We start from the raw sequence: 22,025 nt of genomic DNA, 5'->3' as shown, positions 1-22,025 counted from the left end.
TTACTGGAAACAACGCAGGGATACAAACAAGGTAAATCAAGGTACAAAAAGATGAGGATATAGACAGTACCTGAAATTTGGAACAGCACTGAATATATGGACCAGTGTATTGGTTATAATACCTCCAAAACAGGAAATATACCGTACCTCACACCTTAAAGACTACAATGTAATCAGCTGCCATAAGAACCTACTCATGCAAAAAGGACACTAAATATTGAAGTCACTACTACAGCAATAATGTTAAGCAAAAATGCCCATTGAGAAGATTTATGAAAAAAAATATTGATCCTTTCTTCAGACTCTTGTTTTCTTCAATTCTTCAATCTTCTTGTCCTGTTTCAAGACATAACAACAGGACCGTGATTTCTGTTCTCACTGATCGTGTGTCATTCTTCTCACCTTGTCTTTGAGTTTTTTATCAAGAGCAGCCATTCGTGCGTTGCGGTTGTCCTGGTTGGCCTCCATCTTCTGATTGAGCTTCTCTTTCGTGGTCTTGCTGAAGTTGCAGCATTCGTCAATAGCCCGCTGGAGGACTTCCCTCTCGTGCTCTCGTTTCTCAGACAATTGTTTCAATACTTCAGCCTCGTGGCTCTGACAAAAAAAAGGCACAATTTTTACTATGTTTTGCACACGGCTCTTTTGTAGATTTTTTTTTATTTACCTTGTGTCTTTCTTCCGCAGCCTCCATTTTCTGGTTAAGCTTCTCCTGAGTGGTCTTGCTGAAGTTGCAGCCTTCATCGATGGCCCGCTGGAGCACTTCCTTTTCACGCTCTCTTTTCTCAGCGAGGTTTTTCATTACTTCCGCTTCGTGGATCTGGCAAAAATGCAAAATGCAGTGGAGTGGTTAACACGCAGGCCTCACAGCTAGGAGACCCGAGCTCAATTCCACCCTCATGCAGCCATCTCTGTGTGGAGTTTGCATGTTCTCCCCGTGTATGCGTAAATAAATTTTTTTTTACTTTTTTCTAATTTTTTTGTCATCGTTTTTTCTCTTAATATTTTGACTTTATTTTGTTAAATGACAGCAGTTATTTTTAACTATTTGATTTTCTTAAGGTAAATTTGTTCTCATAATTATGACTTTTTATGACCTAATTTTCCAAAATTGCAACTCAAGTTTGTTTTTCATAATAGGGTTTTCTCCGAGGACTGCGGCTTCCCCCCACATTCCAAAAACATGCTAGGTTAATTGGCGACTCCAAATTGTCCATAGGTATGAATGTGAGTGTGAATGGTTGTTTGTCTATATGTGCCCTGTGATTGGCTGGCGACCAGTCCAGGGTGTACCCTGCCTCTCGCCCGAAGACAGCTGGGATAGGCTCCAGCACCCCCGCAACCCTCATGACGATAAGCAGTAGAAAAATGAAATTACCTTGTGTCTTTCCTCCGCAGCCACCATCTTTTGAGTAAGCTTCTCTTGGGTGTTCTTGCTAAATTTGTAGCATTCATCAATGGCCCTTTGGATCACTTCCTTCTCGTGCTCTCGTTTCTCCGCCAGGTTTTTCAGCACTTCTGCCTCGTGGTTCTGACAAAAAAAAGTATTGTTAGCTCTGGTGTTTAAATTTGCTTCACCGACTGACAATAAACTGTGTTAATGTTGGAATGCTTGTACTTCTGAAGAAGAACTAGAGCTGGAAGTACTTTGTGTGGCATGTAAATCCCCCCCTACATCGCAGTTCAAACATGAGATCAGTATTGTGACCTGTTGTGTGTGTGCTTTTAAGAATTGGGGTCTTGGAAGTGATGTCAGCTAGTGCCAGCAGCAGGTTAGCAGTGTAGAGAGTGGACGACAGCAGGTGCTCAGGTGTGAATGTTCATTCCATGTGTTCTCTGCGACTGAAATGCATTGTGAGTCTCAATTACAAACAGCAGCTGAGTACCAGTATTCTACACTGGCCTCTAGGTGTCAGTAACATGACATTGATGTGACATTGACAGTCACCACAGCAGCTGTTAATGCCAACATGTGAGCGTCTTATTTATATTTATATTAGCTAATACAAGCTAGGTTAATTGGCGACTCCAAATTGTCCATAGGTATGAATGTGAGTGTGAATGGTTGTTTGTCTATATGTGCCCTGTGATTGGCTGGCCACCAGTCCAGGGTGTACCCCGCCTCTCGCCCGAAGACAGCTGGGATAGGCTCCAGCATCCCACACGCCCCTCATGAGGAAAAAGCGGTAGAAAATGAATTAATGAATGAAGCTAGGTTAATTGGCGACTCCAAATTGTCCATAGGTATGAATGTGAGTGTGAATGGTTGTTTGTCTATATGTGCCCTGTGATTGGCTGGTAACCCGTCCAGGGCGTACCCCACCTCTCGCCCGAAGACAGCTGGGATAGGCTCCAGCACCCACCACAGCACTTGTGAAGATAAGCGGTAGAAAATGAATGAAAGAAAGTATAAATGTGACGATAGGGGTGTTATATCATGTCTACAGGGCTTTAATGGTGCTAAAAACATATTTACAAGGTCATAAAAAGGTTTTATATGCTCTCCAACTACAAAAATATTACATTTAATATTGAATCTTACTTTGTGGAAATTCACTTCCCAGGAAGTAATTACCCGTGATAAACTATTTACAACTGTATAAGAGTTACGATATTAATCTCCAGTTTGTCATTTCCCATGTTAAAGATACCTTGCGTCGCTCATCTGCCGCTTCCAGTTTCCGCATAATCTCATCCAGTGATATTTCCTTCTTTTTGAGTGGGGACAGTGGAAACTGCGTTTTGATGTCAGAGGAGGGGCTCAGGAGGAGCTCAAACGCCTGACCTGAAGCCCGCTTGTTCAGCTCCTTAACTTGGAGGTCTGCAAAACAAAGACACGCGCTCACTAATTCTGGTACAAAGACAACACCAACGCACACGTTGGATGAATGTCCAACATTTCAGTTGCTGTGGACTGACCAGTTCAATTACGAAACATGCCTTGCGGGTGCCACAACAGAGCATCCATTGTGTGAGTGTCACTGACCGCCTGAGTAATTAAGGGGTTAACATGGTCTTTGGCTATCATTCGGGGTCACTGCTTTTGTCACACAGGTCAAAAGAAAACAAATCTTCTAAGCTGTGTCACAGCTGCTTGTGTTTCCAGGAAGCAAAACCAGCAAGGCTCAATACTCATAAAAGGAGTGAAGTTTCACATTTTTTTCATTGATGTCATGAAATGCATCTTGAAATAATAATAAAGGCAGCTATAGCCACGTTTACATGGACCCAAATATTCCAATTCCGGGTAATTTGCTCAAACGGAAAGAATCCAACCTTTGTATACACCTCATTCCGAAAGAAAAGTGCCAATCCGAATTAATATATAATGGGATTCACAGGGGTGGAATATTCCTTTCCCCAATCCGATTGAGGTATCTTGTACCCGCTCAATTGGAAAGTTGTCTTCATGGTGTTTTTCTTCTTCTGTTGTTTATTGGCGGTTGGCAAGCAGCTTTCGTGTGCATTAGCGCCATCTGTGGAACAGAATCTAAACCCTTCTATACGCCATTCACAAGTCCAGTTTTATTAAAAAAGAAAATACATATCTATATAAAACATGTGCCGAGCTTAATTATAAAATATTAGCAAGATTGAACTTTATCTTTTCCTGTTCCCGGGTGCGTTCTTTCAGCGAATGCTGAGATATGACGTAACACGCAGCTCCAGACGTTCTTCGATTTTAAAAAATGGAGGCGAGCGTTCGGCACTGGACTGCTGCGGAAAGTTTGTTTTTGATTCAAACTAAATTTCAAGACTGGACGAAGGAAAAACTGGCAATACGGAGTTATTCCAACAAGTGAAAGAAAAACTGGAGGAAGTCGGTATCACGTGATGTTGGTGTTTACGCTTTACTGCGCATGCCCCATTGACTATTCTGGTTGATTATAGCGGATGTAGACACGCGATTGGAATATTCCTTTTCATGTATACCATTACTTTCGGAATGGTCATTTGGAAAGAGAAAAACTTCTCATTTAAACGTGGCTATTCTGCAAAATACAGAGGGACTTCATTTAATCGAGGGAAAAAATATCATATTGCATAATCTCACACTCACCTCCAATGTTTGCCATTTCAGCCGAGATGCTGCCAGCAACAATACCACTAGAAATAAAAAGTAAACATTAAACCAAGTTGCAACGTGAATATACAGTGGATTCAAGGTAAACATGCTGAGGCTAGAACCTTACTTAGTTATATTACTATAAATTTCTACGCACTATATACGGGACACTGGAGTTCAGCATTTAGCATGCCGACAAAAGCCACATGGAAATTAATTTTCTAAACACGCATGGGAACTATTCAGTGTCAGTTAGCGTTGCATAATCTGAGACAAGTCAAAACATGGTTCCACTTCACTGACTGCCCCACTTGCACAGGTTAGCAAGTGTGAGGCAAACAATGGATGCGTGGGGATATATTATTCGGAAAGCAAACACTGCGTCAGACAGAGAATAGATAATAAATAGTAAAATAAATAGTAAAATAGTAAATATTCAGAAAGCAGGTGATATTTAAAGTGCTCGGACACTTTGACAAATGTAAATTTCAGCTTTTGCCGAAGGTTGTAGTCGGGTCGCGTGCACAGCGGCCATGTCGAGCGCCCGTTGACTCCTCAACTTGACTTTCTTGTGAAGTTTAACCCCGCTTCGGACGCTACTAGCATTACAATTACACCCCTCAAGCTCTCAACAGGATATCTAAACGACGTTAAATCCTGTTTGAACGACTACTTCAGTCTAATACTCACCTTTGTGTGTTAGAAGAGCTCGGTTGAGGACCTACACTCGAGTTTTTGTGTGTGTGTTTAACCCGCCAACCTGAGCAGTCTCGCGCAAAAATCTGTACCACTGACGTCATTACACTTCTTGACGCTGATTGGTCCGATTTCGCCAATCAGGGGGTCTGTTGCCACTGTATTAAACAACATTGTCAAAGAGACGTCACGTGAGGCACTTTATTTGTCTAAAAGTTGTTCACGTAGCTGACATAACCTGTTCAAAACTAAGCATAGTGACTTTTCAGCATTGAACGTATAAGAAAGTATAAGAAACCTGAACTTAATGAGTTGATAGACCTCATATTTTATAGGCTTTGCTTAAACCACAGTTCAGTACTACATAGTACTGTATATAGGTGAGGCTAACTGAATGCAAAACACCTGATATTTTTATTGACTCCACCTTCTTTTGGCTCACAATACAGAAAATATTAAGTCTCTAACCTGCAAAAACACCCAGAATCAAAACATAGAAATTTCCCAGAACCATTTAGTGCCCTCCTGCATTCATGTAGTTGCTCAGGGATTCACTAAGATTAAAACCCAAAATATATTTCATACAAAAGAAAGAATAAAAATGGTGAACTGAATCAAATTATGAACCAAAATGTGGTTGAAACAAGCCATTGTCAGACTTTGCTTTCATTCTTCTATCCAGTTCTGCCGGTAGTGATATCATTTTCTCCTGCAGAGCCGTTCTGGCCTATTTTATATATTTACATTTTGGTCTTTTATCTTGCTGTAAAATGAACTCCTTTAATTCAGGTTGTTATAAAACCTTTCACCAGTGTATATTGCATGATTCATGCCTCAAATAGACCATACAAAATCAGTGGTATATGGTAGATATAAAAACATTGGCACACACCATTAAAATGCCAGGTTGAAATATGACATTAAGATTAATTACTTTTAATCTTTCCACATTTATTATGACATATACAAATCTCTGCATATCTGTGTGGAGTTTGCATGTTCTCCTCGTGCATGCAGGGGTTTTCTCCGGGTACTCCGGTTTCCTCCCACATTCCAAAAACATGCTAGGTTAATTGGCGACTCCAAATTGTTCATAGGTATGAATGTGATTGTGAATGGTTGTTTGTCTATATGTGCTCTGCGATTGGCTGGCTGGCTGGCTGGCGACATAGAAAATGGATGGATATCTTCTGTATGGGGTAAAGCCGTTTAAAGCTGGGATCATAATACGCTGCCCAGAAAAAAAACAACAAACTTTTAATGTGTGAGTTTTTGTTATCTTTTTTCGGGTTATATCTACTATATTGGGTAATACAAATGTAAAGGTAACTATGTGGGTGTTATTTCATGCATAGGGGGCTCTAATAATGTTAGAAACTGCATTTAAAAATATCATAAACATGTTTTCTATTCCACTATTACTACTACTACGACTTTTCGGAAATTAATTTGTTGCACTCGGGTCTGGCACCAATTAACCGTGATAAACAAGGGACAACTCTAGTGATAGCTTAGATGTATAATGATGTGTACATTACTATTAACACGTAAACCTTAACCAATAAATGTTTTTTTAATATCCTGTGCGCTTTATAAGGATACACACTGGAAATCTCATTTACACATCCACACGCAAACACTGAATCAGAATTTTTATGAATGTCCATTTTAGCCAGAGTTTTGTATCTACATATGTAGTATCACCTATTCAAGGTGGACTTCAAAATCAGCATACAAAATGTACAGTTTTCAACTAACTGCAGGCTCTATTTTTTTGTATTTTGCGTTTTTTTTTCTTTTTTTGCATTTTATACTTACAATCCACAATACAAACTGCAATACTTGTTATTTCTTCCCAAGTTTTTGTTCAGGTGTGTACATACATGCACAATTCAATGGCCCCGGTTTCAGTGCATGTAGTCTGTGCAGTAGTATTGAGTCGCCAGGCCACTAGATGGCGACATTTCATCTAAATGCTGTTTTTACCATACAGACATTTCCTGTTTATCGTCTGCCAGCTTCAACACAAGGAAGGGCGACAACACATCCCAACATTCGGCTGTCATCATGGGAGCTTGTTTGGCCTTATGCTCTTTAGCCAGTTGTGTAAGTATTCATCCATATCGAACTGTAACCTCAACGTTTACTTCCTCGTATAATCCAACTACGAGCGCGGCAAATTGACTTGACGCCACCTAAAACGTCAATTTAGTAATTTGTGTTACGTAAGGGTACGTATAACCGTGTAATACTTTATGCTACTTCATATGAAGCCATTATTTTTTTCCAGGAAGTTAGCAAGCCCGCCGTTGTCGGGTGAACAGTCTTGGATATTAATTATTCATCTACGAGCAGATACAATAACATTTTTTTACATTATTAGTATTATTATATAAGTTTGGATTGATTCAAACCAACATGTTGTTGGCTTGTGTCGTTTAATGTTTAAGTCGAACTTAAAAGTGCGTTCTGTTGAACGACCAGCAGGTGGCGATATGCGTAGTTGTAAATGGAAATCATGTGATAGAGATGAGCAAATAATGACTAAGCGGCCACCAGGTTAGTCTTTGTTATATGTTGCATTTTATTCTTTGCTTTGTATTTACATATTCAAACATATTTTTTGTTTAATTCTTTTTGGTATTACATTTGTTACTTTTATTTTTACCTTAAGAAAAAAGGAAAGGTGTAAAAAAAAAAACCCAAAAAACTAATCTACTGTCATAATGTGTCCTCGCTGTGCAGGTTAAGAGTCAACTGTCCAACCAAAGCTGAAATAGTTGTTTTCCCTTATCTCCATCACTGCAGGCCTCCTGTCTGTGTGGCTCAGCGCCATGTCTGCTGTGTGGCTGCTGTCCCTCCTCAAACAACTCCACCGTCACACGATTGGTTTTCAGCTTTTTTTTGCTGCTGGGGACCTTTGTGGCCGTCATCATGATCCTTCCCGGAATGGAAGCACAGCTCCGCAAAGTGAGTTCAGACACAATTGTTTTGTTTTGAAATTTTACAATTTTACTTGCAATTGTTATTATACTGTCCTCTTGAGATTGATATTTTCTACACTTGCAGATAAGAAGCACATGAATTAGTTTTTTATTTTTATTTTTTATGTCTTGCAGATTCCAGGATTTTGCCAAGGAGGGACGACTATCCCTGGTGTTGAAAACCAGTTCAACTGTGATGTCATTGTGGGCTACAAGTCTGTGTATCGCATGTGCTTTGCCATGACGTGCTTCTTCTTCCTCTTCTTCCTCATCATGATTCGCGTCCGTAGCAGCAAAGACCCCCGTGCTGCAATTCAGAATGGGTAAATGTTGGAAACAGATTTGACTTGTGTTGATTTATCCATGTCTTCAATTTTTAGTAGGGCTGTCAATCGATTGATATATTTAACTCAATCGCAACCAAAGAGGTTTTTGAATTTTTTTTTTCCAACCCCAACGCCCGATCCTAAAGGCGTATTTATATGCGTTTTTGCACATTTAGTGCGCTATAAGAGTTCGGCATGCATCATGCATCTGACACACGCCACAGTAAGCAGGAAGTGGAAGAGCACAAGGTAGCGTGTAGTATGCACAAAGTTAAGTATTGAAGGGAAATTTTAAAGCGTGCACACACACACACAGTTTCAATGTGAAAGTTATTCAAATGTATCTTTTCACAAAAGGATGTTTTTCTACCTTTTTTTTGTTGTTGAGAACTGATATGTGGCTGAAACTTACCTATGTTCTGCTGCAGACTACGAAAGAACAGAAAACTGTAGAACCACTCTACAGTTCCTGATGAAAGACGAGAGTCTAATCTATCTTTTGGTTGGTTCCATATGTATATAGACCTACAACCCAATATTCTATATGTCTTAAAAGATCAGTCAAAATCCTCGAAAATGGCCGGGAGTGGAAAATGGCGGAATTAGTTAATTGCGATTAATTGCATTTTGTCCACAGTTAATTCAGAATTAATCACAGATAACGTTTTTAATCTATAAATAGTCTTCTTTGTTTTAGAAGATCACTGACAATGGATATATGTTAGCTTTATGCTAATTTTTATTCAACATTCTGTTTTTTAAATGGATCAACACAAAATGGATATCAGTGGATAAAATATGACACCGCAAGTTTTGCGACATGCAAGTTTTATTCTGTTAGTGTTAGTGTTGTGTTTTATTCTTTTATAAACACAGAAGTTCAAACACAAATGCTAATACAATAAACTGCTAATGCTAATATAATAGACTGGTTGAAGAGTCTTGAACCAGTCATGATGTGCTATACATATCACCATATTGACAGTTACTATGTTACACATTATGTCATTGTATATTGTATATCACATTGTACTTCGGTATGCGACAAAAAAAAAACCTTAAATTATATTAGGAAAGCAGGAAGTGAACAAATGTAACAGTGCCTGATTGTAAAAGTACCAGATGGAGGGGTAGGATTTAATAAGCTTTGCTTCTTCCTACTCCTTTTGGACATGTGGAACTGTGAACTGATTATGGGATGCACTCAATTGTAATCTGATGCATGTTCAAATGAAATAAAACAATTATATAATAATAATAATAATAATACTGCAAATAAATTGAAATCTTTAATCGCATGTCAAAAGAATAGTGCGTTCATTTCCATTAACTCATTAATTATCGTGTTAACTTTGACAGCCCTCATTTTTTTAACAATATTTTCAGAAAAATGTCAGCCATCTACTGTGCTAATCGTGTATTTATTTATTTTCGGTTTGTTTTTCAGTTTCTGGTTCTTTAAATTTCTGATCTTAGTTGGGATTACAGTGGGAGCCTTTTTCATCCCTGATGGAACATTTCACACTGGTATGTCCATAATTTCCTCACTTCTATAGTTTCAGCTGTTATGAGTATTTAAGGTGTTGGTATAAGTCATGTATGATGTGTGTTTCACAGTGTGGTACTATTTTGGAGTAGTGGGCTCCTTCATCTTCATTTTGATCCAACTCATTCTCCTCATCGACTTTGCTCACTCCTGGAACGCATCCTGGGTAGAAAAGGCTGAAAATAATGACAACAAATGCTGGTATGCAGGTATGGCAAACGTCTTGGTCTAGCAAGTCATGCGGCATACATGTGATATAAACAATGATTTACCCACACACCGTCTTTTGTGTTGTTACTGTGGATTCCCAGGCCTGCTGACTTTCACAGTCCTCAACTACGCTCTGGCTTTCACCGCTGTTGTCCTGTGTTACATTTACTACACGTTACCAGATGACTGCACAGAGCACAAGGTTGTCATCAGCCTCAACCTGATCTTCTGTATCATCGTCTCCATTGTCGCCATCCTACCCAAGGTTCAGGTAAATGGATTAGTACTTCTCCATTTTATCTATTCTAAAAGACTCTCCAGAATAACTCACATTTGTTTCTCCATCAACCTTTTTAGATGGCAAAATATTTTTAATATATTTTTTATATATTTTTTAAATTATACAGGTACTGTCAAAGCAGGTCCAAGACACAGCTTAATTTTAAAAAAATCCTCGGTTTCCCTTCTAAATAAACAACACAAAAATACAATACAGTAATAGTTACTGAGGAACTAATGAGTAGTAGTTAGGTAGGTAACACGTACGCTACACTGATGATAACATGTAATAGTTACAGTATCTTGCCGTATTTTGAGGATTTAAAACACTACCAAAACTTCTTTCCCAGGCACATTGATACACATACTTATGCTAATTCCGCTAACGACAGTGGCATAGATACAGCGACAACACTTACAATGTCCGCTCCCTTTGGGATGGCTGTATCTTCCAGCACAAGACATGCTCCAGTCCTCAGGTAAAAAAAATGCTGATGACAAACCAGCATCTTTGTAGGGAAATTGAGAGCTTGGTATCTCTTTGATTAGCTTAGCGAGGCGTTGTGTTAGTCCGCCAGATAAAATAGTTTTTCATGTTCGCTGCTACAATGATAATATCACTATAGCTTGGTTAATATACAAGTCAGTTATGTCAATGGAACACTGTTGGTGTTTTTGTTTTGTTTTTTTTATTTTGTGAGGGCTATAGTGTCAAAATAGGTATTTTCCATAACGTCCGTCTCATAGTAACCCCTTTTCTAGCGCTATAATGCACAGAAAAGGGAAACAAGTATGTGTTCATGTTTCATATAAGGACTGTGAATGATGGGCAAAATTCCCAAAAATTGCAGTTCCCCTTTAAGAAACAGGCCTATAATATATTATATTATTGTGTCAAACATACCTTGACACAACATCACATCTTGTCAAATCATCTTCCTGCTGGAAAATATTGAATGAATTGACTTGTGAAGCGGCATCCTCAGGGTCCTCTACAGCAAATACTTTCTATTTAAGTTACCATGAAAAAAAAATTAATTAATAAAAATAATAAATAATAATAATAATAAATAAAATAATTTAATTTAATGCAGGGAAAGACATGCAGCTATGTCTGAACCGCAAATAGTACAGTATAGCCCTCTGTAGCTGCAACCTATATCCATTACACATGGAAAACACCATACCATAACCCTGTTGCAAGGCATATGAGCCAAATGAAGTTCCTTGATATAGAACGCTATTTTTATGCATCTAGTCAGATATCGTTTTATGGTTAAAATAGTCAACAAACGGAGGTCCATTTGATGTTTTTGGTGTAATTTTACAACAAGAAGCACAGTATTGATATATGTTTTTATGGTCTTTTTTTTTTTTTTTTTTCAGGATGCCCAGCCCCAGTCAGGCCTGCTGCAGGCTTCCCTTATCTCCCTGTACACCATGTACATCACTTGGTCCGCCATGACCAATAATCCAAGTGAGTCTTATTTAACAATTACCATGGCTTTTAGTTTTTTTTTTTGTGTCAATCCCCATACTTTCTATCCGACTAAATGCTGATTTTCGACCGCTTTCCATCCCCCTCTTCAACTGTCACACATTTACAACTCCCTCTACTGGTAGTAGTAGTAAATACAATAACAGACATAAAACAGAGCACCGATAAATTTGCACCAATACACCACAAGGACGCAAAACACAATGTGGGCTCATACGCTGTTAAAAAAAAATATGCAAAATTGCACTTTAAAAAACAATGTAGTGAGGAAAAACACTCGCTGTACATACAAATGATGAATGAAATGCATAAATGAATATTTACCATCACTTTAACCTTTATTGAAGGTTGTGTGTACAGTTAAATAATTGTGAACTTCAGCAGAAACTACAATCACGATTACAAACACTTTCTGTTATGTGTCTCCTTTAAACCGTTCCCTTTGCAACCTGTGTTAACTATTTAACTATTGTGTGTGTTAACTATTTCTCCTCTCTTGTAGAGAAGTATTGGATGACATTTTTAGCTAATTGGTTATTTTTAGCCTTATGCATTATTTTAGCTGTTTGAAGATGAACTATACCAGCAAGTTGAAGTATTAGTGATTTTAGAAATAAGGAGTTAGTATGTTCTGTGTAGGCGGCATTATGAATTATCCTTACTGACCTTTTTTGCAGTACATTTAGCGAGTGAAGATTGCTTTTATAGTTATTAGCCCATATTTCCACACAGTAAGAAGTAAGATATGGTAGAACCAGAGAGCAATAAAGAGTGTGGAGTGATTTCTGATTGAGAACAAATTTAGCTTTGTTCAATATTGAAATATTTCTGGCCACCTTATGTTGTATATTTGTAATATGAGGTTTTACAGCTCATATTTTCATCTATTGTGATCCCCAGAAATGTATGGAGACATATATGTGTGGTAATCATTTTTTTGTATTTTTGAAAGTTCTGTATTGTTCTGAAGGGGATGGTTAGAGTGAATGGGTGTGCAGGATGGCTGTTTACTACAGAGACTTATTTATTTGCAGCAATCATCAAGTCATTTTTATTTTTTTAATGAGTTCAGGTTTGTAATAATGTATTGTGTTATAATGTGTGTGTTTGTGATCTTAGACCGAAAGTGTAACCCCAGCCTGTTGAGCCTGGTGTCAAACGTCAGCACCTCCACGACCCCTACTGACACGGGTCATTTGCAGTGGTGGGATGCCCAGAGCATTGTTGGCCTCGTCATCTTCTTCCTGTGCACTCTCTACGCCAGGTAGGATTCAAACTTGAATGTCTTCATTTTGTTCCTGTTTCATGATGCTTATAGTACTTCCTGTCTGTCCCCCATTGTGTGCCAGTATCCGCTCATCCAGCAACACCCAGGTGAACAAGCTGCTGCAAACGGAAGAGGGCGGCTTAACGAGCGGTGACGGCGAGGTGGGAGAAGACGGCGTACGCAGGGCCGTGGACAATGAGGAGGACGGCGTCACTTACAACTACTCAGCCTTCCACTTTCACATGTGTCTGGCTTCGCTCTACATCATGATGACACTCACAAACTGGTACCAGTAAGTACTGACTTTCCGGCTACTGCCTCAGTGTGGCCACTAGAGGGCACCCAGTGTGAAGATGGCTTATTTTCATTTCAGATGAATGCCCCCATCCACACACCACGCTTACATAATAGATATGTTTATGCATGAAGTTTGTTTCAGTTTGTTGTCGTTGCCTCTCGCAGACCCGACACCACCACCCAAGCCATGAAGAGCAGCATGCCAGCCGTGTGGGTGAAGGTGTGCTCCAGCTGGCTGGGTCTAAGCCTGTACCTGTGGACCCTCATCGCCCCGCTCGTGTTCCCTGACAGAGATTTCAACTGAGCAGGTCTTTTTATCTACAATTGGCTTTGTTAGCGGCATAATGGGAATGGAATGGAAATAATACAGGAAATGCATTGCAATATATATTATTTGGTTCTTCTTGGATTTTACTCCTCATTTTTTTGATGATTCTGATAATCAGCTGCATCTATCACTTAAGCATTAAGTTAATGGGAGCTTTAAGCCGCAAGAAGTTATTCTGTGCGCTGGTGACTCACCTTGATAGGCTTCTTCCTGCCACTCTACCGATATGTGCTGTTATCTCTTTGCTAAACTTGACTTACTTGACTATCAAATAGACCAGACACTTTCGCAATTCAAGTACAACCAATGTTCCATTTTTAGAAGACGTGTCAAAAACCAGAATCATAACGGTTCCGATTGGCCACATGTGGATAACCTTGTACTTTTGATTAGGTGGGGGTAAATGAGGGGAAACCTTCTTTTGAGCCCCAGCGAGAGGAGAGTGTGCGAGCGAGATAAGACTAAAAATGGCACAGCCCACAGATGAGGACGAGGGTTCCCTTTTTGCAACTAGACCGTAAACACAACACACGTCTTGAGACTAAACACGTGACTAGTTTTAACGTGGTATCATTCTGGTCCACTTAAACCAAGGTCACCTGTTCCCGATGTAACACCTTTCCCCCGTGTCTGACTGTGTTTGGCCGTGTTCAGCCATGTTCAACCATCTGTACCTGCATAGCAGTAGGCAGGGAGACATATTGATCTTTGGCAGTCAACCCCACGTGAGGTGCACCAGGCTCCTTGTGCTCACACATATGTCATCATTTCCAATATGGCGTGTGAGCGTGAATGTGTTTTGATCCGAATTCGGTGGTCGTGTGAATTGTTGTGATTAAATGGCGGTTACCCGCTTGTCACTATAACGGGTGCTTGTACCAATCCCGAAAAGTGTATTTGTTAAATTCATTGATTATTTAAAAACTCCACCATTTTTGAATGGTTTTTGTTTTGTATGAAATATTTTGGAGTATTGTACAGTTTTTCATCATCACCTCACGCACGTGCATTATTATCAAAGCAGAAATGCTAGTGTTCTATAGTTATATGTAACATTTCAAAACACTGTTGAGTGCCTTTTTTTTGTATTTGTTTATTATTTCATAAGAATCTGTCATGCTGATACTGTATGAGCTTATCTTGCCTTACACATGGTGAGAGGTGCGTGCATATGCTTTTGGCAAGTTAGTATTGTATGGACATTGGTTTTATTTTAAAGATTAAACACTTTAATTCAATCTTTACTGTGGCGCCGTGTCTTTGAGAGCTTAGCTGTGCACATCAAGCTCCTCCCCCTGTGACTACACAGGCAATACCACTCAGTCTGTATCTTTCAGGGCTCTTTGGGATGACAAGAACCTATGACAACATTCCAGGTATTTGAACAGTAAGGGGGCTGCATGGCGGTCGAGTGGTTAGCACGCAGACCTCACAGCTGGGGTTCAATCCTACCCTCGGCCATCTCTGTGTGGAGTTTGCATGTTGCATGCATGGGTTTTCTCCGGGTACTCCGGTTTAAGATGAAAAAAAAAATAAACAAATCAAGAATAAAGAAAATCAATCATTCGGTAATAAATAAATAAATATAATAATAACAATAAAACGGCAAATAATAAAAACTTAAGAAACCACATATAGTTGGTGGGTAGACAAATTATTTTTTTTCAGATTAAAATGAACAAAGCATTATTAGAGCCCTGTAGACATGACAAAACACGACTATGGTCACATTTATACTCTTTTTATTTACAAAATATTGCGCAACTGCAGGGTCTTGAGACACATGCTAACTCGCAACTAGAGAGCTAGCGACGGTACCCTTCAAGTTATTTCCTTTAAACTTAAATAGCCAAAAACTTACCACTTCCACACGGATAGGGAGGATAACTATTAACAGTTATTTAACCTTTAACATGAACTTTAATCAAACGTAATATTTTTTTCTGGGTACATGATACTATACAGCATCCATATCAAACTTGCGCGGGCCGCACTAACATTAAACTTTCATATCAAGGCGGGGGCCTCAAACTAGTGTCCTGCGGGCCACATTTGGCCCGCGGGCCGCGTGTTTGAGACCTCTGCTTTAGCCTGTCAACAGCCTTTATATACTGATGCCTGATTGAATAATAAATACATTTATGACCATGTTAGCATTGTAACTACGTTATGTATTATTTTATTAGACTATTGTACTGTACTGCTTCCAGCCTCTCCGGTGTTATTTCCGTTTTTGCCTGGCTTAGGAGGCAGGTTCCTGTTGCTTCTGGCTGCCATAATAGTGGCCCACTCCACTTGGCAAGGCCTGGCGCTGCACATGACACACTACGTTCTGCAGACTGACTCCCAGCAACCCTCATTGCCACCCACCGCTCAACCTAATCCACGTATGTTCTGAATCGGAATAGCCTGTACTGTGTCACACTGTGTATAATGATACTTTTCACTTTCACGTGCAAAGAAAATGACTTTGAGGGATGGCAGATAGTGAAGATGTTGGGTGTCTGTCTATGTAGGGCAGTGTGGATGTTTTGTGCAAAAACACTGAACTGGAGATAAAGAGCTTAAGTCAGCACATGCCTCACATTTATTTCAGCAATCATATCTTCTCAAGGGACAATAATAGAGAAATGAGACTTGGATGTAACTTAGAGTAGTCACTGTGAAGCTTATATAGCAGTGTAGTGTATTTTAGTTAGATGCAAGTTTTGGAGTATAATCCCTTGCAATATCACAATTGATTATCACTCCCTCACTATATCACTGTTTTTCTTAAAAAAAACATTTAATGTATTTTTGGCCTAACTAAATCATTTTCAATAATAAAAAATAGGCCTAGGTGCACATACTATACAGTACAGTATGTTATTGTTCAGTATCCTCAGCACTGATTGACTCACCCTACATTGTTACACTGCGGAAAATATTCATGCTTAATTTCTGTCGTATTTTCTATCATAATACACTACTGTATTATGTTTATTATATTTGTTTATCGGGTGTGTAATGTTTAATAAAGTATTTAGAAGGTTTCACACAGGCTTTCTATGTAATCAGTACAAAAATATTGAATTTATTAACATTGAGGCCAGGGCTGGAACCAATTAACAGTGATAAACGAGGGATGCTGGAATATGAATACATGGGAAACAAATTTTCAATAAATTATTTTTAGTGCAAAATAACACATTAAAAAAACTGTTCTGAGCTGGGACCAAACCTCTACTCTCTACCTTAATAAGCAGCAGCTGTACTGTTACACCAACAAAGCCTGACAAGTGAGTGGATGAATTTCACTATTTGTACTGTTTACTGTCATTGCTGTCAGCATTTTTAATGACATGATCTCATGTGCCTCACGCATGATAGGGCCCTTCCATGGATCAAGGGGGCCTACGCACAGTTTGTCTTGACCACTCCATCTTCTTCTTCTTCTCTCATCATCTTGGAGGTGTGTTTGGTTTTGTTATCTTGTTGGAAAACTGACATGTTGCTCTATTTTTAGAATATCACAGTTTATGTCCGTCAGCACTCATGCAGCCCCAGACCATAACAACATTGTAGCAAGCATGCTTAACAACAAAAACACAAAACAGACCAACACAAACCCCATTCAAATCCTGCTATCTGAGTTTTATCGTTGTCATAAAAACACCCACAATTAATTTTTTATATCCGTTTTTGTAATCAAATCAAGTGTTTCATAAGACTCTGTTTGAAGTGTAATGTCAGCACACAGCCAACAGCATTCATGGACGAATTATCTCAGTGTCATAAATTTGACTTTTATTTCCTCTGGTATCGCCACATCTACAAATGTGAGTTTAGTTACTCTCCCAGGAAAGATTGAAGTCATTTTTTTTTTTTGGGGCTATTGGCTCTGCTGTCATAAACCCCACCTTCATTTCCTCTGTTATGGTCTGATGCAATTTGTCACTGTAATACAAGATCAAGAGGCTGCGATGCGCTGATTAAGGACCACTTAGTGGAGCTCTGCACTCGTGCTTGGTTAGGTATCCTGGGAGTTTTACATCTTAAAGACACTGTATGCTTGGCTTTCCCACTTGAAGGGAGCGTTATCCCTTCAATTGTGTCAGGCAGGGGCTGTGGTTTTGACTTGGGATTGAGGCCCTGCTGGATGTTTGACTGTAAAAGTGCATTTGAGGTATTAAAAGAGCAGAAAGGACACGTACCAGCAAATACAAATAGACGGTGTAGGAAAGGGTGAAGGAAAATACATTTCTGGGGATCACAATAGATGAAAATATGAGCTGGAAACCTCATATTACAAATATACAACATAAGGTGGCCAGAAATATTTCAATATTGAACAAAACTAAATTTGTTATCAGAAATCACTCCACACTCTTTATTGCTCTCTGGTTCTACCATATCTTACTTATTGTGTGGAAATATGGGCTAATAACTATAAAAGCAATCTTCACTCGCTAAATGTACTGCAAAAAAGGTCAGTAAGGATAATTCATAATGCCGCCTACAGAGAACATACTAACTCCTTATTTCTAAAATCACTAATACTTCAACTTGCTGATATAGTTCATCTTCAAACAGCTAAAATATGGCATAAGGCTAAAAATAACCAATTAGCTAAAAAATGTCATCCAATACTTCTCTACAAGAGAGGAGAAATATGATCTCAGGGAAGAAGTACATTTGAAACACTTCTATGCTAGGACTACGTTATGCTAGCCATAGCATTTCAGTATGTGGAATCAAACTATGGAATGGATTGAGTAAGACCCTCAAACAATGCACAACGATGAGCCAATTCAAGAAACAATACAAGCAGTTGATGTTTGCTAAATACAAGGATGAAGAGTCTTGAACCAGTCATGATGTGCTATACATATCACTATATTGACTGTTACTATGGTAACCATTATGTCATTGGATGGTCATATCACCTCGTACTTTGGTATGTGACAAAAAATTAAAAAAAAATATTTTTTTTTAGGAAAGCAGGAAGTGAACAAATGTAACAGTTACTGATTGTAAAAGTACCAGATGGAGGGGTAGGATTTAATAAGCTTTGCTTCTTCCTACTCCTTTTGGACATGTGGAACTGTGAACTGATTATGGGATGCATTCAATTGTAATCTGATGCATGTTCAAATGAAATAAAAACATTACCATTACCAAAAGTAGGTTTGGATGCGGGATATCGGCATCGAACACGAGATCTTGTCCCATCTTGGACGCAAAGCAGGGTCAGCACAGGTTGGGATTTATCTCGGGTGTACTTACTGCATGTCCATGGTCCATAGCCCACCCAGACTGGTCACCCTCCCTGATTCAGAGGGTGTTTCTCATCCTTCAACCCCTGACACCCGGCCATCCCTGACTGCAGCAGTGTAAAGCGCTCTCTAGTACGCATGCTAACCCCCCCCTCTCCCCGTCCTCCCTCCCCTTCCCCTGCACGGCGGCGCAGCTGATGCGGTTATATAACCGTCAGTTCAGCCGGCGTCTGCTGAGAGCCAAATGCCAGGCCAAGTCTGGTTACATAAGCCCGTCAGAGTCATATTGTAGCAGTAAGGAACGCTCACGCCGCTGCGTCTTCCTGCACACGCCTCCCATCGCCGCCTCCTCTTGTCTCTCACTTCCTCCCACGCGTCTTTTCCTTTTTAGCTCGCTTATTTTTCCAGCCCCTCACACTTTTCCTTTCCCTTTCCGTGGCACTGGGAACAAATATACAGCAGATGCACAGATGCGGCTAATGTGAGATGCTAACTGACTGTAGCAGTCGCGGATGCTTTATTGAACTGCATACATACGGGACATACAGTATGTGTACATAATTACAATAGTACATATGTAATAGTAACATTTTCACCGGGTCAACTGAGGTAAAACTAGCAGGTGCAGTTCTCCAAAATACGACAGGGGGGGCTCCAAACAAAAGGATGTTATTATGCATTTAATACAATAACACACCCATTTTAAATCAACTGAAAACAATGGCGTCAGGTTTGTTGTCAGGTTTCACTTCTTGGTACATGTGTGGCTGTGGGAAAACACCTAAAAACTTATGTTAATATCCTCTAATTTTGAGTAAATGAGGTAGTAGATATTAAAGTATTGAGGTGCAGATCTAGACCCGTTAGATCTATTGTTTTATGTCCCTCATTTTAGCCAAAAGAGACACTTTTGTTCCCAATGTAAAAAAAGTACAAAGCTCATATCAACGTATGGTTAAGTGAGTTTGGTGTGGAGAGCCCTGACCTCAAACCCCATCTAGATTAGGTGCCAGCACCTCTCTCAGAGATGTTGTTTAGGATTTTTTTTTCAGGATTTTGTGGTAAACGGCAGAATTCATGGTTCCATTTATCACAGCAAGTCTTCAAGGTCCAGTCCCAGACCATCACACTACCACCACCATACTTTACCGCGGGTAAGATGTTCTTTTTCTGAAATACAACGTTACTTTTACGCCAAATGTAATGAGACACACACATTTCAAAAACTTGAACTTTTGTCTTTCAATCAAGATATTTTCTGGAAAAATTGACTAACCTTAATGTTCGTTTCCATGCAGGCTGTTTTTGTCCTGTTAATGTTTTTGCAATTTGTGGATAATGGCTCTCATTGTGGTTGGCTGGGGTCCTAAAGCTTTTCCAGAGTCGCTTTTTCACACACGGTCATGGCGGTTTGGATTATTTTCTGCCTTAACAATAAAAAGTTTCATTTAAAAAATGCATTTTGTGTTCAGTTGTGTTGTCATTGACTAACATTTAAATTAGTTGGATTATCTGAAACATTTAAGTGTGACAAATGAGCAAAAAAAAAAAAAAAACGTGGAACATTGTTAAAGGGATAATGTGGATTTCTATAGCAGTGTAGTGCATCAGCAGTGACGTTTCTTTTTCTGATGTAATGTGGGACACAGCATACTTCCCCAAAGATCTTGGGGATCATTAAGATGTTTTCTGGCAAAATTGAGACTAGCCTTAATGTTATTTTTGTTTTTGTTGGGGTTATAGTGGTTGGTCGGCCACTCCTGGGAAGGTTCCATGTTTCCGCTAATTGGGAATAATGGCTCTCACTGTGGTTTGCTGGAGTCCCAAAGCTTTAGAAATGGCTTTATAACCTTTTCCAGGCCGATAGAGCTCAATTACTCATGGTTATGTTTAAAAAAAAAAAAAACAGTTCTGTTGTCATTGACACATATTTTAATTTGTTTGATGATCTGAAACATTAAAGTCTGAACACAGACTTGCACAAAACTAGGAAAAGGGATTAATATCGTGATCATTCTGGCTCAATTTATCTGTGATCCAGTTGCATGAAAGTGGGTTATGTTCTGACATACGTTACTACGGCGATTTAGTTTGCGGACTTAGCCTGCACCAGACCAGGTTAAGGTCCAAGAACTATTTAATTGCATCCCTTATCTCAGTCAGTAGTCATCATAAATGGAAACCAATAGTCACGAAACATTGTTATCACATTCAACCACACCCACTGTCATTATTTAAACCTTGTGATCATTCATTTCAGTCATTGTAGATAAGTGATATCAGATGTTGTTGCAATCATTAGACCGTTTATTAGACAATTTACAGTTTCCCAGTATATATAAAATACAAGGTAAGAGTTATACAGTCTGATGGAGTTCCATTCCCACAATTTCACTCATTCAACTGCAAATTAAACAGATTTGTAATTACAGTACAACTACGTTTACAGAGACTTTAATTGTGCTGGTTAATGTGAATGTGTACTACATTACCCAGAAGGCTTAGCCCTCGAGCTACCAGGAAGTAATGGTGCTAAAGATGGGTTCCTAGTTTGTTAAAGTGTGTATTTGTTTATTACTTACAAAGTATTGTCTGTTTTATCAATGTACGTTGTATGAATGAAGTATTTTGTAATTGCTCTTTTACCTTACCTGTGTAAACTAGATATATATTATTATAGCTTTTTTTTGATAATTTTATTTGGAAAGTTCTAAAATGAACCAATGGTGTTTTTCTTGTCACTGTGTGATTTTTAATGCATGAGTTGGAAGAGAAATGAAACAGAAAAAAAAACATCTGCTCACAAATTGAATTTGCAGTACAGTCAGTACAGTATTATACAGGAAATAGGGTTGAGTGGATCGAAACAAATGTCGATACCACTGATATCAATTACAGTAGTAGTATTGGATCGATACTATGTGATGAGATTGATATTCTTCAGTTGTGTTTATTTTTTTCTGAAAAATATATTGTTTTGCTATTTGTATTGTTACATTGTTGAAATTATATTTTAGTTTTTTTTTTACAAACTTGGGGTATAACTTTCTGTATTAAGGAGGGCGAAATATTTATTTTTACTTTTGAGTACTAATTTTGTTCCCGGCTTGTGTGAAAACAATTGTATGTAATATAATTTTAGCATTTGTTGATATTGTGATAATCGTCTCATACTGATGTATGTATAAATTCATTATTATTATATTAGTCTCCAATGTGTTTCTTTTTAGTTTGCCTAAAATCTTTTTTTCTGATTTTGATTATTGGAGTAACTCA

General features: G+C 38.8%; 2 protein-coding genes across 2 annotated transcripts; one reads left to right on the top strand and one right to left on the bottom strand.

Moving 5' to 3' along the window:
- Window positions 1-4,890, bottom strand: LOC131136596 (uncharacterized protein C6orf163 homolog). The gene is made up of 7 exons (XM_058083649.1): window positions 4,754-4,890; window positions 4,058-4,104; window positions 2,649-2,818; window positions 1,376-1,528; window positions 665-817; window positions 403-594; window positions 1-336 (listed from the first exon to the last, which is right to left on the bottom strand). Exons 1-7 carry the CDS (start codon window positions 4,861-4,863, stop codon window positions 298-300), a joined length of 864 nt encoding a protein of 287 aa, XP_057939632.1. The 5' UTR covers window positions 4,864-4,890; the 3' UTR covers window positions 1-297.
- Window positions 4,891-6,752: 1,862 nt separating this feature from the next.
- serinc2l (serine incorporator 2, like) lies at window positions 6,753-14,732 on the top strand. Its single transcript, XM_058083647.1, has 10 exons — window positions 6,753-6,865; window positions 7,568-7,729; window positions 7,879-8,066; window positions 9,517-9,596; window positions 9,687-9,824; window positions 9,927-10,096; window positions 11,491-11,581; window positions 12,722-12,866; window positions 12,952-13,161; window positions 13,332-14,732. Exons 1-10 carry the CDS (start codon window positions 6,827-6,829, stop codon window positions 13,468-13,470), a joined length of 1,362 nt encoding a protein of 453 aa, XP_057939630.1. The 5' UTR covers window positions 6,753-6,826; the 3' UTR covers window positions 13,471-14,732.
- The last annotated feature ends 7,293 nt before the right edge of the window (window positions 14,733-22,025 follow it).

Source organism: Doryrhamphus excisus, chromosome 10 (genome assembly GCF_030265055.1).
Source record: "Doryrhamphus excisus isolate RoL2022-K1 chromosome 10, RoL_Dexc_1.0, whole genome shotgun sequence".
Taxonomy (NCBI): Eukaryota; Metazoa; Chordata; class Actinopteri; order Syngnathiformes; family Syngnathidae; genus Doryrhamphus; species Doryrhamphus excisus.
The sequence above is the reverse complement of the archived record's forward strand: the minus strand, read 5'-3'. Positions and strand labels throughout refer to the sequence as shown.